This window comes from Nannobrachium achirus (genome assembly GCF_963921795.1).
Source record: "Nannobrachium achirus genome assembly, chromosome: 14".
Taxonomy (NCBI): Eukaryota; Metazoa; Chordata; class Actinopteri; order Myctophiformes; family Myctophidae; genus Nannobrachium; species Nannobrachium achirus.
In genome coordinates, this window is record NC_137821.1 from 43,015,356 (window position 1) to 43,034,786 (window position 19,431).

The following is a 19,431-nucleotide window of genomic DNA, read 5'->3' on the forward strand; positions in this document are numbered from 1 at the left end:
ATCCGTTATTTTCATTGAAACACAGAAGGGAAGAAGGAGGGGGAGGGGGTCAAGGGGGAAAGGAGATCAAGACAAGAAAAACAAAAAATCTAATCATCTACATATTTACAGTACATGACCTGAGATAAGATATAAAGGTGTGTGAGCATAGCAGCAGATTTATACTGTGCATGATACTGTAGTCTACTTGATGAAGGTCGGTTCGACTGAAGCGTTGTTCTTCAATGAATACATTTTCAAAGTGAAGACAGTGTTGTGAGGGAACCACTTTGTTGACCGTTCTCTCCCACACTCCCACATGTCCTTGGAAGCATATAGCGGTTGCAAAATGACTTTTTGCAACCGCTATTAGATTAAAAAATCGAACCTCTGTTCGAAGTGGAGCTGTGTGTGTGTGTGTGTGTGTGTGTGTGTGTGTGTGTGTGTGTGTGTGTGTGGGTGTCTGGCCTGGCCTGAACAACAGCGCCCTCGTGTGGTCACAAAAGGTCCTGTAGGCTACAGACAGACAGACAGACAGACAGACACACAGACACGGCCACACACACGGCCACGTATAGGGAGCTTGTGTTCCACACAGCTCCAATAATAACATAAGATAAAATACGAATAAGTAATTTAAAACTTGAGAAGCTTAAATATTCGAATTTCTTTTCTAGAGAATTTATAAGGTTTGCAGCCATTTTTTGTAATCATTTTTATCTGAAGATTCCTGTTTGGAACACTGAGGCATAGGACAGTGAATAGCAGTGGAGAATCTCTGTATGGCAAGTGACAATCTGTATAGAGGAATCTTTTTATTAAATGTTTTGTCTTTTTGTTCCGTATTACTGAACAAATACAGAACATTACATTATTTTATTATTTTTATTATTTTATTGTATTGTTTAATGTACTTTAATGTATTGTTATTCGCAGTCCTTTGGTTTTATGCATGTATTGTTGCCATTTAAAACCAAGACAAATCAATTAAAAACAAATCGAATAACAACGACAATATCAGAATGAAAATGTCCAGTAAAAGCTAAACGAGCATGTACTGTACAACAGTGGTTCCCAAACCTTTCTGGTCGAGACCCAAAAGAGAGATTCAACGTTTGCCCGGGCCGGGACCCAAACTACTGAAAACAGCAAATCTACGAGCTACGAGCTTGTAGATTGTCTATTTTGACTACTTCTTAAACATTTTGTTTTCTAATCTATTTTTATTTTATTTATTAATTAAATTAATTTGAAAAATCATATAGTATATATAATATTGTGCAGGTGTGGGCATGGAAGGAGAACGTGTGGGAGAAGGAGAGGGGCACCCTGCTGGAGAGGTACACGGTGGAGCAGAGCAAGCCGTCGGCCGAGGGCGGAGGCGTGCTTTCCACCCTCACCATCAACAACGTGATGGAGTCCGACTTCCTCTCCACCTACAACTGCACCGCCTGGAACTCCTTCGGACCGGGAACCATGATCATCAGCCTGGAGGAGACCGGTGCGTAGTCACCACTTACCAGCGTTGATTTTGTCAACCAGGGACGTGCTGGGCCCCTGATTCGGCCCGGGAAAAAGAGTTGTAGAGGCCCTCATTGCGCGCTATAGAGAGAGATCTCTCTCTATAGCGCTGCTGCTGCTCAAAGATTTGCCATTTCAAATCATGACAAGTGACAAGCCAGTGGGCCAATTACATGAGTTATATTTCGTTGTTGTTGGGTGGAAACCTTGTATGTCCCAAACCGTTTGTTTTGTATTTAGCATTTTAAAAATGATTTAAACTAGTGAAAACAGCCGATCTACAAGCACACAACGCCTCGCATCGCGAGGCGTTGTGTGCTTGTAGATCGTCTGTTTTCACTACTTTTGTGTGACGGCCTTGTATGATGAAGCAGGGCTTTGCTTTACCAAAAAAATTACAAATGTGAAACTTGGAGATACAAGATTTCTGCCCGACGGGTGATGATTTACTTTGTTGGCCGCCCAGCCCCCAAAATGGAACGAAGGCCGACATTTTATTTTACTTTTTTTCCTAATGGCCGGCCTGGACCGGCCGGGAATGAACCTGCCGTTCGGGAGTTGTCCCGCTTTTCCCAATGGCCAGCACGTCCCTGCTTTTACTTCAAATTCACTTCATCTCAGTTTCAAATGCACTACATTGCGGGCGCTTTTTGAGAGTGAAAACGTAAGAAGACACGTGTGACATGTGTGATCTGGGCAGCTTGCCCCAGGAAATGTGCCAAGCTCAATAGGGAACAACGGTACATTTCGGCCATTTGAAAATAGACAATCTTCAAGCTCACAAAATTTGGTGTCACAGACCGAAGATCGGCTATTTTGGCATGCAACTACTGTAGGTGAAAATCGGCCATTTCGATTGGCATCACAGCCCGACAAACATACATTTTCGACTAAAATCTAATCATATTTAGTCGACTAAAACAAGACTAAAAGTAAAACATTTCCCATTACTAAAATACGACTAAGACTAACAGAATTTTATACAAAAGACGATGACTAAAACTCAATCAAAATTTGTACCCAACTGTTGGTGCATGCACCAAGCAACCCGTGTCTTATAGGCTGTGGTTCTCAAAACATTTTCATGTCAAGGAAGGCCCCAAAAGACACGTATTTTTTCAAGATTCTAAATGTTTGGAAAATAGTGACCCTGTCTGGTCACATCGCAGCACGTGGTGAGCTTGTTGGTGGGCTGTAATCGAATAGACAAAGTATAAAGTAGGGTTAAGCTGTTACTCACTCTGCTGGGGACCCCCTGGAACCCCCCTCCAGGACCCCTGGTGGTCTCCACTTTGAGAACTACTGTTATATGGAAGTGACAGATATGTCAGACTGCAAAAGCGCCAGTCATGACCGATCAGAATCAAGTATTGAACAAAGCCATGTTATAAATACACAATAATATCCAATACAAATTACAAAGGGTGTATTCCGTAAAGCAACGGTTGAAGATATTTTGAAAGCAAATGATCGTATACCTGGTCGAAGACTTACTGTACTTTACTTGGCTTAAGACTTACTTTACCACTTACAGTATGATACAATACTTTGTCATACGACGGTGACGCATTGTGACCTTGTAGCCCAGGCTATTTTTGGCAAGCAACACCGTCATACAACAGAATGTAAACGACGCATTATGTTCTTCTATTTCTCCGCCCCCATTCGTCCTTCCTCTGTCTCTCCGTTCTTTACCTCTTTTCTCTTCCTTTCTTCCCTGCTTCCAGACGAGGTCCCAGTGGGGATAATAGCCGGTGGGACAGTGGGCTGCACCATCCTCTTGTTCCTCTGTCTCCTGGTCCTGGTGCTCATCTTCTACCGGCAACGCAAAGGCAGTGAGTCACAACCATACGTCCTGTATGCACACACACTTCATGTACTATATACAAGACTGTCGCACAAGACTAGTGAAAACAGCAGATCTACAAGCACACAACTAGTGATGGCCAACCACTTGGCTTTGATGCTATCTTAGAATAGATGTCGACCTATTTGACACTGCAGACACATAACCGTGATTAATATGTAAGCTACATTTCATATCACAGAAACCATACCTATAACTTTCACTAGCCCCCCCATGGGCCACATGGAAGGTCCCCAGTTGGGCCGGCAGTTGAATAGCCATGATATACAGTATCCACCTGTTTCCCCAAGACTTTACTGTAGCATTATCTGCGGGACACTTCCGGTTAACTGCAGACATACAAGCTCACGTCGCGTCGCAGATGCAACCGTTGTGAGCTTGTAGATCACACTTGGCTGCGACGCCGTAAATGCCGCTCGCCTTCTGCGCAATGCACGATGGGATGTTGGAAATTTGTGGATAAAGCCCACACCTGCAAGGCAAATAAATAACCGTACCATATGGGATGTGTGGGCATAGCCTCTGATCTCTCACTCCTCTCGCCTCTGCAAACACTCACCAGGGGGAGTCCCATGCGCCCGCACGGAGACGCCCAGACCCCTCTCTCTCTAGTCTCTATCTACCCAAACCAGCTGTATTACAACAACTCCGCCTCTGCGTTGTGTTTTTGCTTCTTTCCTGCAGGTCGGCGCGGGGTCACCCTGGGTAAGCCCGACATCAAGGTGGAGACCATCAACAAGGAGACCCACAGCCTGGAGGAGGACTCGGCCAGCGTGTCCACCGCATCGCGCATGGTCAAGGCCATGTACTCGGTGAGTAGCCATGGCGACGATGGCGGTTATAGTGCTGTTAGTGTTTACGTAACCTCGCATAACCAGTAGTCTAGTACAGGGGTGCCCAAAAGGTAGATCGTGATCTACCAGTAGATCACCAAGTGTGTGCAGGTAGACCACATGAAGAGGCTCTAAAAACATATAATTAAAATATAAAAAGAATGTGTCAATATGACATCAAGAAAGGCCTGTCAGCTCCCTTCATGGCTTCTAAAGTAAGCAAACCTCCAATGCAATGCTTTGTTCAAGAGCCAGTAGCATTTCAAAGAACCCCAAAACCTACCACTTCCATACAGAATGGGATGAAGACATTTCCCCCATTATTTCCCATTTATTTTTCCCCCTTACAGTAAGTGTGTTTGTCTAAAATGTAACGCCAGTGCTGCTATTCCAAAGCCTCCCTCAGGCCCTCAGCTAAAACATTTTGGATGGGTAGATCATGTTGAGCTAGTCATTTTAAAAGTAGATCTCACGTCAAAAAAGTGTGGGCACCCCTGGTCTAGTAGGAAAGGGGGGTCCACACGCATAGGTTGGATTTTTTTTTTTCGCCATCTGTCTTAATCCTTAAGGGGTATATTTTAAGATTCTGCCAGGTAACAGGCTGAAATATCGTCCCAAGGGGTTCATTTTTAATGATTTCTTGCACCTACCCATTCACTTACTATACAGGAAAATAAGACCCCCCAAAAACTCTCAAAAACAAAAACATTTGACCACTGAAAACCCTAGTTACTAGTTACTTTGTGGATTTTGATTATTGTTACAAGACACACTAACCACTTCAGGCCATTTGAAAATAGCAGATCTACAAGCTCACAATATGTTGTGATGCATTGTGAGCTTGTAGATAGGCTATTTTCGAAAGATTTCTTTAGACATTTTGAACTTGTGAAATGGGACATTCTGCACAATACTTTACTTTTGGTACTTTAAGTAAGTTTTGACTTTTGTACTTTTACTCAAGTACATAGATTTCCATACTTTTACTTGTAACAGAGTATTTCTACATTACAATATTGATACTTTTATTTAAGTAAAACATCAGTGAGTACTTGTTCCATCACTGCGGCCTTGCCCTGCCGGTGTGCCGGTGTGGCTTCCAATAATGTTAGCTTAACCACTTAGCCCCATTTTATACTTCAAAGAACAATGGTGTTGCACAGAAGTTCTGCAGCGCTACTTGTAGATCTGCAGTTTTAGCTATTTTAGACAATGCTTGTTTTTTAATTTTTTTCAGTTTAAAATTTCACCTATAATAACATGCAAAAAAATTGAAATACCAGGTTGAAAGTAGAGCTAACTAAACAATCTCATTAAATCTGTGTAACATGTCTCCTCTTGTGTGTTTTTTAACGCTCTCTCGATTCGTTTTGTCACCTTTTTCTTTTTCCCTTCCTTTATTTCTTCTACGTTGCTTTCCCTCCCCACTCCTCCTCCTCCCCCCAAACCCGTTCTTTTTTCTCCTTTTGTTTATTTATCATTTCTTTATTTTTGGTTTCTGTCGTTTTGACGATTTAGTTTCTCCCCTCTGTGTCTTTCTCTCCCTCCAATCAGCCCTTTAAGGACGACATAGAGCTCAAGTCTGACCTCCGCAGTGACACCTTGGACACGCGCCAGGAGTACGACCTGAAGGTAAGATCACACCAAGTACATTTACTAGACTGCTTTTTTTGTTTTTTGCACCTTTTTTTGTGACTTTCACTCCTCTAAATTGTACTTTTGACTCCACTACATTTCTAAGAATGGACTATTTTATGCCTTTATAGGACAGTAGATTGTCAGGAAATGGGCAGAGACCCATACCTTAGCAACAGGCGTGATACATTTATTTTAAGAAGTACATTCTATTTTCCCCCCATTTTTACGGTTTCTTGGGCTGGATATGGCAGCCTGGTTATTCAAGTGCAGCTAAACTTGGCATGTTAGTAAACGTGCCACAATACCTTTGTTAAAGTGACCATTTTGTTACATTTTGCATTTGTAGTTATTTTACTGTAATTTAACAACATAATAACCAGCACAGATAGACAAAGAAACATTCATGGATTCATATTTAAAAGTGACTTTCATTTTCCCCCCTGGACCCAGGGTATGGCAGCGGCATACCCCTGCCATACCCAATTGATGCCCCTGGTTGTTGGGAACGGCAGGGACGGATTAACTCCTACGAGAGCCCTGGGGCCGATAACTTTTTAGGCCCCCCCCCCCCCCCCCCCCATAAATCCCCCTCCCTCCCGACGCGCACTACCCAGCTCGGATTTTATGATGATCATCTGTGGGTCAAGAAAGCACCTGTAGACAACAGAGGAGGGGCGCACACATTTGATATTTGATTAAGTTATACATTTCACTTTAGTAAATTGTCGATGATCACGAGACCCAGTTCCCCCAAGGCCCCCTTAGGACCTCTTAGGTCCAGTGGCCCCCGGCACCACTGGACCTGTGGCTAATCCAGCCCTGCGGAACGGGATTCGAACGCACGTCACGCTGTCAGGCTGGCATTGTAGCCTAGGGTGCCCGGACAACCACGGAATGGACCCTTATCAATTGGGACCCATACGTACAAAAATATATTGTGAATCAATCAACCACAGCCAATGTTGTCAAACTCAGAGTCTCAAGGTCAAAGTCAAGGTCTCAATTGTAGTGAAACTAAGTAGAAGATCATAACACGTCACAAACAAAATTTGAATACAGCAATGCATTGATATTAAAATGCACACAAACAAACGCACACGCGCGCAAAATCCTCAGTGTTCATTTATCCACGTGTACAGTAGTGAGTACACAAAGGTAACCACATTAGTACACTCTCAGAGTTGACTTAACACTGCAGATTTGACTGTGTGTGCATGGCTCCATTAGAGGGAAAACCTCCACCCAAGGTCCTCCTGGCAGAAAGGAGTGAAGACGTTCTGGTCGTCCTGTACTGATGCAAGGTCCATGGTTTCAGTCTAATTATACCCCTGGTTGCTGAGAATACTGGGATCACCTTCATCCACAATAACACTTGACTCTTCTGATGTGAAATGATGCCTTCCAGCCCTGGACAACATTACCCATATAGCCATACTACTACTACTAATTTAATTCCCCTGTTTGTGTGTGTGTATGTGTGTAGGGGGGGATTTATCACCAGACATTTGTACATAATGTGAAATTCGTCCTCTACATTTTTCCATCCTAATTGTACTGAATTAAGAACTCCTATTAATACAGCGCTCAGGGAGCCGTTAGGGGGTTTAGTGCCTTGCTCAGGGACACATAGACTGGGGGCCAGGGTGCCAAACGTGACCTATACTATACCGATTCCCTCTCTATACTCTACCCACTCAGCTACTGCTGCATGCCCACCCTCTACACCCACTCACATAGCAGATATACAAGCTGATAGCACGCTCAGTGCCGCGCTATGAGCTTGTACATCTGCTATTCTTTGTGCAAATTGGTGCAAATCTTTGAATATATATTCTTTTAGGGCAAACATTTTTAACTAAAATCTTTGCTTCTGCATGGGGGGTCCCTGGAACTAAATATTTTGAGATGGGGGTCCGCGGTCAAATACATATCATTCTAGTGGTCCTTGACATTAAACATTTGAGCACCACTGATATATAGAAACATATATATATACATTTTTTTTTCTTTTTTTCTGAAAACCATTAGGATTTAGAAGACATTTTTTTGGTATTTTTCAGGTCTTAATGGGTTAAAAACTGCTGCCCCAACTGAGCATTTATGGAATACTTATTCACCCATTTGAAATGAAGGCCAGTAAGTGTGTGTGTTTGCGTGTGTATGTGAGGGGGGCCAGAGCTGTGCTATTGTGAAAACAGAAGGGCTTGTGGTGCAACAGTTCTGGACAGAAGATAGAGGTGAAATCATCATCAGCCCTCCATCGTGATACGAGGTTGTGTTGAACCTCATACCTCCCCCTCCCCTCCCCTCCCCTCCCCTCTTCCCCCCAGCTCCACCGAGACAGGATCATAATACTGCCAGAGACTCTCAAGGTGACGTGATATTGGATGTGTCAAGAGAGAGACCCGCGATGTGATGTAGTGCGTAATGTACGTTGGAAAGGAGAGCGGTGGAGGTGGCGCCGTGCCAAAGCGAGAGAAGGAGAGGTGTGTAGTTAGAGGAAGTGCGCGAGGGAGGGGTGGTGGTGGGGGGGTGGAGAGGGGGGGCCTCGGCGATCGGATAACTGGACTTGAGCAACATTCCTGCCGTATGAGGAGAAAGGTTCTGGAGGGCTGTGTGCGTAAAATGGACACCACTGGGAGGAAAACAATAAAATGTGAGAATCTCTCCCCTCCCAAAACTTACTCTGTGAACTTCAAGTTTTGGAAGACGGCGATTTCCACCACTACTAACACAGAAGAGTGCATTCAATGTATTTGTTTTTGGCTTTTGGAATTGGCTGGATTATTATGTCAAGTGATTCATATGTGAGAATATGTTCTCACATTTAAGTCACATAAACATGGTTGCTCGTATCCCATTAGACTTGATTATACAACAACTGCAAGAGATTCCGATATATGTGCTTGGCCTTTGTAAGACACTGACTGAATAACCCTGAAGTATTTGTATTTAACCCATTTAGGCTAAAATTATTGAATGCTTTAACCAGTGAAAAATAGCAGATATACAAGCTCACAGCGCTGCGAGCTTGTAGATCTGCTATTTTTGAAAAATCGTGAAAATTAGAATTTTGACCCGATTCTATAAGTGTCTTTTGAATCCTTCTAAGACTTTTTGAAAAACCTATGTTTCTACCGGTATGTCAGCAATCTGGCTAGCCATCGTCAAAGAAAAGGTCCTTTTCACTTAAGCTCAGTTAGTCTGTTCTTGAGAGACTACTATGTCAGTGGTTCTCAAACCTTTTCATGTGAAGGACCCCCAAAATGATATGTATTTGGCCACGGACCCCCATCTCAAAATATTTAGTTCCAGGGACCATGCAGAAGCAAAATTTGATTTACAAACGTTCGCTTTGAAAATACATATATTCAAAGATTTGCACACATTTTCACAACTTTCTCAAAAATAGCAGATCTACAAGCTCGCAGCGGGGCACTCGGTGCTGCGCTGTGAGCTTGTATATCTGCTATTTTTCACTGGTTAAAGCATTCAATAATTTTAGGCCTAAATGGGTTAAAGAGATTATTCCACTTAGAAAGAAAAAACTTTTGGTAATTTTATCGTCTAATCAGGCTTTTGTGAACACCCTGGACAGATTTTAATTTGCTTGATTCAATATTTAGATATTTGATATTCATTTCATCAGACACTCCTCCATCCGTGGCCCATTCCCTATGGCCCATTCGTATGAGTCACCAGAAAAAAAAGACGTGTGTTTTCAATTACTTTATCATGGTTAAAATGTAGTTTGAAGTTACAATGGGTTTGTATGGGAATGGGCCCTGGATGGGGAGTGTCTGATAAAATGAATATCAAATATCAAAATATTGAATCAAGCAAATTAAATTAAAAAAGTTTTTTTTAAAGTGGAATATCCCTTTAAAGGACAACTTTGTTTTTTTTACAACAAGGGTTCATATTTTAGATTGTAATTAGAGAAAAGAAAAAGTGGGTGTTAAAATGTTTTCATTTGCTTCGTTCTATTGTTTTATCGTGTTTACCGTGCTAAAATATGGGGCATGCGTACGCATGGGGGCATGTGTACAAGTGGCTAAATATGTCTTTTTAGACACAATAAGCCAGCAGTTTCTTTATTGCTATTTACAGTAACACTTCTAGCCCCCATAAGTCACATCCAACCATGAAAGGTTGCGTTGTATCTTGGGAATGGGCTTATTCTGTGTAAAATTACATATTTAGCCACTTGTACGCATGCCCCCAACCACTGAAATAAGAATCTCTAAAACAATAGAAAGAAGTAAATGAAATCAATTTAACACTCATCTTTTATATTCTTTCATTACAATCTAAAATATGAACCCTTGTTGTAAAAAACTAAAGTTGTCCTTTAAGGGAATATACTGTACAGTTCAAGGAGTTTGCACTGAACAGAGTATAGACTATAAATACAGTAGAGCGATGGTTCTTAAACTTTCTCTACTAGTGCACCCCCGCTACAATTTTTCTTCAGCTGAAATATTATGCAGCTAGCTATAGCGGGCTGGCAACCTGCGTTTTATTGGCATCAGGCTGATGTATTATATATTGCCAATTTGTTTTATGGCATGTACAATATGATTTCAATGAGTGATTTTCAGTGATTTTCTTTTTTCATAGCCAATATCAGATACGGGTAAGAATAAATAAAAAATAATAGTGGCCCTGGGCCACTGGCACAGTGGTCCAGGCAGTTAGGCTCAGTGTAGCCTGACATGTGTTGCGGGTTCAAGTCCCGAAAGGCCCCATTTACCTATCTCTATCAATAAAGGCATAAAAAAGCCAAAAAGAAATACTCATTTTGAGAAATACTGTAAATGGTAAATGATGCATTTATATAGCGCCACACACACATTCATAGATCGATGGCAGAGGAAACCATGCAAGGCACAAACCTGCTCACCGGGAGCAATTAGGGGTTCAGAGACTTGCTTATGGACTCTTCAACACTAACTCTGGAGGAGCCTGGGATAAGAACTGGGAACATTTTGGGAACCCTCTGTGTTCTAAAGACAAATAAACACATTGCTACAGTGTTATATGTGTACAATAAGACTGTAGGCTCAGTCTTTATAGCTAAGATACAGTATCTGCTGATGCTTTATTGTGGTTTGACATGAGTACGACTGGAGAACATGTTTTGACCAATCAAAATGCTTGGCTGTAACTACCAGTTGTATAATTTAAGTTGAAATAAATAAATTAGTGGCGTAATTTAGCCTGCTAACCACAGACCTTATTTTCGGCGTGCGCTGAGAACCCATTTATAATAAAACAAATCGCAATACAAACTCACTTCTAAATTTTGGGACTGAATACTGTATGTTTGCCCCACTATATTCAAACAGCAACTCAGCAGCTCGCTATGATAATTAGCTGGCAAGCCGATTCATTCATCCTCCTGAACTTCAAAGAGGAAGACGAGGACAAAGCAATGATTCAGCTTCCTTCTTTTGATTCGCTTTAGACCGTTTCTTTTCTTTTTTTTTTCTCTCTTTCTTTTTTTAAACTGTAGACCGTGTTTTAGTTCAGCATGGGGGATTAAGCCATCTAGGCCTAGAATTATTGAATGCTTTAACTATTGAAAAATAGCAGATGCTGCGAGCTTGTAGATCTGCTATTTTTGAAAAGTCATGTGTGCAACTCTTTGAACGTATTTTTAAAGTGAACATTTGTAACTCAAATATTGCTTCTGAGGGGTCACTGGAAGGCTGGAACTAAATATTTTGAGATGGGGGTCCGTGGCCAAATATCATTTTGGGGGTCCTTCACACCACTGACATAGAAACATAGGTTTTTCAAAAAACCTTAGAAGGATTAAAAGACACTTACAGAATCGGGTCAAAATTCACGTTTAAAAAAAAATAGCAGATCTACAAGCTCACAGCGCGGCACTCGGTGCCGCGCTGTGAGCTTGAATATCTGCTATTTTTCAATAGTTAAAGCATAAAATAATAATACACAATATTGTAGTGTGTACCCGTTCGGAATGGGTTTAATCTGTTGTGTTGAAACACTCCAAGCTGCCAGAATGTCTTACTTCTTTTGCACACATCAGCTGCTGTGCGAGGGCACACGTGCCACCCCTCTGGCACGAGTGCCGCGGCGCTTGGATCGCTTTGAGAAAAGACAGACATCTAAATACCCCTCCCCTTCCCCCGTCCCCCCAGCAGGCATTTATATCACCCTGACAACAGGCTTTGGATAGCCTTTTTTTCTCCTCCTCTTGCCGCTGGCCTGAAGGACCAAAGCAGGAAGAGGCAGAGTGGAGTGGAGATCTGGTCCATGTGTGAGACAAATTCATGGACCAAAATGAAATAAACGCTTCTCCTTTCATCAGAGAAACACTGGGCTGTACAGTCCAGAGGCGTAATTTCAGAAAGAAATAGGGGTTGGCACAGCTCCATTTCTAAAATAGCAAAAATAGTGGATAAGCGATACTTTGAGAGCTTGTAGATCAACTATTTTCAATACACGCCTGGTATACGCCCCTGCCAGTGGTTCTCAATTTGTGGGTCCCCAAATTATTTTGGGGGGTCCCCAGGTGATTAACTAAATGCACAACATTGTTTTCTCACTCAACAGTAAACAAACCAACATACATTTTAAGTGTATAGAGGGTTTATGCACATTTCATTTTAATACCTAAAAAAAATGGAAAATTAAACATTGGCCAAATTTTGAAATATTAGACGCAGAAATTGTGAAAATGGCCGCTGCAAGGCACTTTGAGCATGTACGTAGATCGGCTATTTTCACAATAGAACCGTGTTATACAAAATGTAATGCCTCAACTCTTAGTGCTCGTCAGGGTGGGGGGTCCCCAGTTAAAATATGATAATTCGGGGGGTCACAGCCTGAAAAGGTTGAGAACCACTGCTGTATACAGTGAGTTTACGCTGGTTTTTATGCCAGATTACGGTGACCACACAACTCGTGACCTGACCCACTCTCTCCTGTCTGTCCGTCTCTCTCTCTCCCTCCAGGACCCCACCAACGGCTACTACAACGTGCGGGCCTCCACGCACGACGAGGGCCGCCCGGCCTCGCGCTCCACCATGCACACGTACTCCGACTACCGCTCCCCGGGGGGCACGCCGGGCGGCGCCGCCTCCATCAGCAGCAGCGCCGGCGGCTCGGGGGCCACGGCCAGCGGCGGGGCCCCGGGCCCCCTCAGCTCCCCCGGGGGCCCGCTCACCTCCCCCGGGCGGCCCCAGGCCTGCTACGACCCCCGGCCGCCCTCCAGACTCTCCCACATCAGCTACGCCCAGTTCAACACCTTCACCCGGGGCGGGCCGCCGCAGCAGAGCCAGCAGGGCCCGCCGGGGCCCAGCGGGCCGCCCCCGGGCGCGGGCCCGGTCGACTTCCCCGGGGACTGCAGCCTCATGGACACCGGCCCGCCGCTGGCCTACGACAACTACGGCTACCCCTCGCACTACCAGACCTACCGCATGGGCTTCGCCCCGCCCAGCCTGGCGCCGCTGGAGGCCGGCCCCTCCTACGAGATGTACGGGGTGGGGGCGGGCCCGCCGCCCGGGGTGGGCCCCGTGGGGGGCCCCGGGCCGGGCCCCGGGGTGGGCCCGCCCCCGTCGGGCCCCCAAGAGACTGGACTGGGGAAGTACGGCAGCTCCACTCGCTTCTCCTACACCTCACAGCACTCCGACTACTCTCACAGTCGGCACACACAGAGGATGCAGACTCACGTGTGAGAGACGAAGGAAAAAAAGTTGGGGGGGCGGAAGAAGCGGCTTATAAATAGCGTCACACTTATAAAATAGTCACTCTCTCACACACACACATGCACACACACACACATACACACACGCACGCATACACACACACACACACGCGCACACACTTGCTTGTACACGTTAACAAGGACCCACAAAACGAGGACATGCGCATTGGAAATGCGCAACACACTACCTTAGACATATGCACACACACGCCATACCTTCACATGTTTGTACACAGATGCAAATGCTCACATACCCTTGCATTTGCTGTACACGAACACAAACGGAAATACACAAACACAGCCACTCACACACACGCAGACATGCACGCACGCACGCACGCACGCACGCACGCACGCACGCACGCACACACACACACACACACACACTTGCACACAATAAAGTCCGAAAGAACATGCCCACAAGACAGGGGGCGGGTACGAGCAAGAGAAATCGAGAGTAAAGAAAAAGGAAGACTGTGAATGAGACAGGGAAAGGGGAAATCCCTCACAATCCGGGGTTCCCTCACTTCACTCCCGACGCGCTCCCAGTTCACGTATAAATATAATATCTGAGCTCTGAAAGAGCAGACGGCGAAAGTCACAATCAAGACTCGGAAAAAGAGAGAGCGAGAAGTAGAGAGAGACAAGAGAGAGACCACAGATCTTGGAATCGAATAGCCTATTATTATTACGCTATGGGAAGGAGATTGTAAAACCAACGAGAGATCTAAGAGCGTCTTGAGGCAAAAACTGACTGTCCGACCGACCACGGTATGCGCTTATCAGTGTAGAAAACCTCAAACAAGTGGAAGAAGAAGGTCTTTGCTGGCCGCCCATTTTAATTTCTTTCCCTTTTTGTCATTTATTTGTTTGCTCGTTTTGTTTTACTCATCGACCATTAGAGCACATATATTATCACAGAACGCCCTTCTCTACAGTGACACGTGCCATCTTATGACTGTTAAAAAGCGAGGAGCTTTCATGTTTTTGTTTTTTTGCACTGCCTCGTTCAGTATTCATGCTTTATAGACGTCTCTTACCTTTACGTATATCTGTGTATTGTCTCTTTTATTTTTATTTGCACACCAGACTAGAGCTTTGTATTCTATTTTGTAACATTACAGAATTATTTTTGTCATATTTCTGTAAAAAAAAAACGTGTATTATGCGTGTGTATGGACCAAAACGTTCAAATCTTTTTGAGAGTGTATAAAGAACTTTTGCCTGGGTGATATTCACTGAGGCAAAGTGAGAGAGGAGGAGGGAGAGAGATGGAGATAGAGGGGGGGAAAAATAATAATCGTGCTTTCAGCACCGTGGGACCTAGATCCCTCTTGCAATGGGCAGGCAGGAATCTGGAAAAGAAAAAATCCAGATGTAAATCTGGCGCGTCTGTCGGTGTATAAAAGGAAACCTTGTGCCAAGTGTTCATGTCATTCTTCATCCTACCTATACGCCTGATTTTAAATACTCGATTGCATGCGAGCGCCACGCGCGAAAACGGCCGATCTAACAGTAGCGATGCGTTCTATGAGCTTTGTAGATCTGGCAGTTTCCGGTGCGGAGACGCCGTCGCGTAACCGAGAATAAAATCTGGCTTTTTAGTCCGTTTTTTATATGCAGTAGATAAACCACATACAGGACTCCTATTGGCGGCTGTCGCTACACACTAGGGACGGGACGATATGAAGATTTTATGTCACGATTATTGTGACCAAAGAATTGCGATTTACAGTATTATCGCGTTAATATCCCCAGGGGTGGAACATTTGAGCTGCAACGCGTTGTGAGCTTGTAGATCAGCTATTTTTTGTCAAAGAAATTTGGTAGAGAGTGCAGGGAAAAATCAAGTACGTTATTTCCAGATCCGTTTGACCAATTAGAGGGTTTTAATGGTACCAGATATGCAGCTCGACAAATAAAAGGTGAATTGATCCCAGCGCATGACGGCGGAGGATAATGTCACGATAAATGTAAATCTCCACGATACGATGTGAGCGTTTATTTATCGCGATAAACGATAGTAACGATTATCGTCCCATCCCTATACTACACACTAGCCAGGCTTGGTTGCATTGGAGTCATTCCAGAGACCTTTTTTTTCAAGCCTAATAATTCATACACTTTGTTTGTATGACCGTGTCGCTCGCCCGAAAAAGAAAAAAAAAAGTGGAACAAAATGGATCAAACGCAGGCTTGAGGGTTCAGCTAAAACCTCTGGACCATACAGATATTAGCCTGGGGCGGGCAGCGAGAGAGAAAGAGAGAGAGAGAGAGAGAGAGAGAGCGAAAAAAACGAAGCAAAGTGTTGGATTTAGAACTGAGTGGCCTTATAGGAGAACATGTCATTTCACCATTCATTCGTCAATCGTCAGTCTGCCAAGCGGCCAGAAGAGAATGTTGTACGCAGAGGTTCAATGAAGGGTTAGTCTACAATATTGACTTATAGTGGTGTATGACTGTGTGGGTGTTTTGAGTGCGAGAGAGAGAGAGAGAGAGAGAGAGAGCCAGAGAGAAGCGTGTGTGTGTGTGTGTGATGTTTGTGCGCGCACATCGATTTGTACAGTGTGTTTGTATAGATGTGTGAATGATGACCCCGTGTGTATGTGACACGTGCACACACACGGTGCCCTACTTGCGTGTGTGTGTGTGTGCCGCGCGCAAACTATTGTATGCATGTCCGTGTACACCAGGTTTCCCCGATTAGTTTTCCCCAAGGGCCGAATCATGTCTAGGGTACCAAGCCGAGGGCCACAGCATTGCAGGGGGCGACGGTGGCGTTCCCGCTACTCCAGCGACAGTTCAGATTTCGTCGTTGTCGGGTGAAAATCTTGTATGTCCAAAACCGTTCGTTTTGCATTTATCATTTTAAAAATGATTTAAACTAGTGAAAACAGTTTCGTGAGACGGCCATGAATGATGAAGCAGGGCTTTACTTTGCGAAAGAACGTACAAATTTGGAGATTAGAGGTTTCCACCCGACGACGACGATATACTAGTGTTGTTGCTGCTCTTATACCACCATTATTACTGGGGTTGGCTGGGGGCCTGACAGTAGCCCCCCGCGAGCCGCAAATGGCCCGCGGGCGGCCTATTGGGGAACCCTGGTGTATACAGTGTGTGTGTGAATGCGTCTCCATGTGCGAGTGTGTTTTAGCGTGTGTCCATATCGTTTCTCTCACAATCCTGTTACAATACTTTTATACCTCTGGTAGGACTGTAACCTGTATTATTGTGTCTTTGAATTTAGGAGGAAAAAAAATCCAATGTTTATCTTATTGTACTGTTCTTCGTAGCAGAGAAAACTGTTCAAAAAGATGTACAACGAAAAGTTATCGAAATTCTCATTTTTTAATTTCATTATCTTCAATATTTTTTAAAAATGGTATGTAATTATTTTTCCACAGTATTACATAAATAAAAAGCACTGTTTTTTACGGAGAGTGTACGTTGTGGTCTTTTGGGAAGGGGTTGAAACATTGTGATCAAAGCAAACAGCAAAGCACACCTTTTTACAAGAGATACGAATACTGCTGAGCAAATTGATGTTTAACCATACTGGATAGACTATGATCTCATGTGGCCAAATAAAGAGACACATCATGCATTTAGATGAGATTAGTCATCTATGAGGTCAGTACCATCAGGTCAGCACTATAATGTCATTACTATGAGGTCATCTCCATATCATGGGCACATTTTTCACACAATCCCATCAACACTTACTTCCAGAATAACATCTAAGTTGTAAATAAAATAGTTATTTTAAATTTGGGAATTTATTTCCTTGGCCTCCTGACAGTGCCCACAAGCAGTTTGGTGCTGATTGAGACACACGTGCACAACACAAGCACGTATGTGCACGCACGCACGCGCGCGCACACACACACACACACACACACACACACACACACACACACACACACACACACACACACACACACACACACACACACACACACACACACACACATATACACACACACACACACACACACACACACACACACACACACACACCCTCTTCTAGGTGGCTGGCTTTATAGGAAACACGCTTTTTAAAAACATGGTAAACTACATGTTGTAATAAAGTAAAATACAGTACTTACTACATGTTATTGTAAATACTCACCAGCATTGCCAGGGGCCCCGCCCCTCTATGGTGTCACCCACATGACATCAGTACCATGACATCAGTACCATGACATCAGTACCATGATGTCAGTACTATGACATCTCCATATTTTTTAAAGTAAAGTAAAAACATTTTTAAATTAAAGTAAAATTAAAGTATGATGACTGTCCATCACACCATAGAAAGAATTCACTGCGGCTTATAAATAGTATGTTTTTTTTTTTTTTTTCAGTCACTCAATAGTGTCCGGACTTAATGATACCTTTTAACAAATGGCCCATTAAAGAACAACCACACCATAAGAGCCCAGCCAGGTACTAAAACAAATAAAAATAAACTAAAATCTTCATGGAAACACTTTCACCATGTCAGCCACCTCTTCTTACAAAGACACTTCTCTGTGCTAGTGACTCATGCACAGAGCACACACACGGGAATACCTCCTCTTATTTTCATCAATGTCAAAATCAAAGCCAAAGGTTTGACTAGGGCTGTCACGATTATGACATTTTACATGACGATTAATTTTCTCTCAAATAATTGCGATTAACGATTTAATTGTGTTTTTGTCGTTGACAATTACATTTCTGTTTGGCTTGTAGGCTTTGAAGTTGCACATAGCAGATATGACACATAACCTAAATATACAAAGACATTTTTTGACAGATTTACACTTGAAAAAGAAGCTTGATAGTGTAAATAGCCGATCTACAAGCTCACAACGCGTCGCAATGTGACTCGTTGTGAGCTTGTAGATCTGCTGTGTGAGCTTGTAGATCTGCTATTTCCACATTTTTTTAAAACTTTTTTAAAAAAATATATGAACATTTTTCAACATGGAAACGATTATGACGATATTGAAAAATAATCACGATTATGTACAAAAATCACGATTAGACGATTATTGTGACAGCCCTAGGTTTGACACAATTTAATTGGTACTGGCATCACAACACCCTAGGGTGCCACAGCACCCACTTTGCATGGGAAACCCTTCCTATAGCACACAACAATGGACAGCAGGTACTGTCTTGATGAGAGTGCGATGTGTTCTTGAATATGAACAATCTGGATTATCCAATATGATGATGATGATGAGAGGCTTGCAATTACATTCAAATTGTATTTGAGCAACGAGGTGTCCATTCTGTCCAATGATAATATAGTGGAGTAAAATGATAATGTTCTTATTTTAAATGTTTTGAAATGAAAGTGACAATTATGATGAATATTATAAACTTAACTAAAGAATAGATCCTCCCAAAACTTGAGTAGCCTATTGCAACAATATAAGTTTAAAGGTCAAGTACAAATGGAACAATTTGGTTCCATTTGAGTTATGGGGGTCCTCCAGGATCCTTAAAATGAGTGAGCTTGACAATCACACTGGCATTCAGTGGTGTGAAGTAGCAAATAGTAGGCAAATACCATTTAATGGCATTTCTATCTCTGGGACCCCAATTCATATTGTAAAATCAATGTTGATTCAACTCTGAGAGTGTAGGCCTACACATTTGGTTCCATTTGTACACTCACAGAGTTACAGACCTAGCTGTATGGGGTCCATTTGGTTCCTAAATATCATTCAGCTGGGGACCCCCTGAAACTCTCTCAAGGACCCCTTGGGGTCCCCGGAACCCACTTTGAAAACCCCGGCGGCGGAGTTACGTGGGCGGAGGCGGAGGCGCCCTGGCCGTGGAAACTTGTTTCATTGACCGGG

At 43.4% G+C, this 19,431-nt stretch overlaps 1 protein-coding gene across 2 annotated transcripts in view; it reads left to right on the plus strand.

Moving 5' to 3' along the window:
* The window catches only part of kirrel1a (kirre like nephrin family adhesion molecule 1a), a gene marked incomplete at both ends in the record, with an annotated part of 74,424 nt that extends 60,877 nt beyond the window's left edge, over positions 1-13,547 (plus strand). The window contains 5 exons of one of the 2 annotated variants that reach the window (XM_080741799.1): positions 1,264-1,480; positions 3,228-3,335; positions 4,052-4,179; positions 5,719-5,832; positions 12,825-13,547. In XM_080741799.1, coding sequence (XP_080597925.1) covers positions 1,264-1,480; positions 3,228-3,335; positions 4,052-4,179; positions 5,719-5,832; positions 12,825-13,547 — 1,290 coding nt within the window. The remainder of the gene's footprint in view (positions 1-1,263; positions 1,481-3,227; positions 3,336-4,051; positions 4,180-5,718; positions 5,833-12,824) is intronic. The other variant, XM_080741800.1, reaches the window with a different exon arrangement.
* Positions 13,548-19,431: the final 5,884 nt, after the last annotated feature.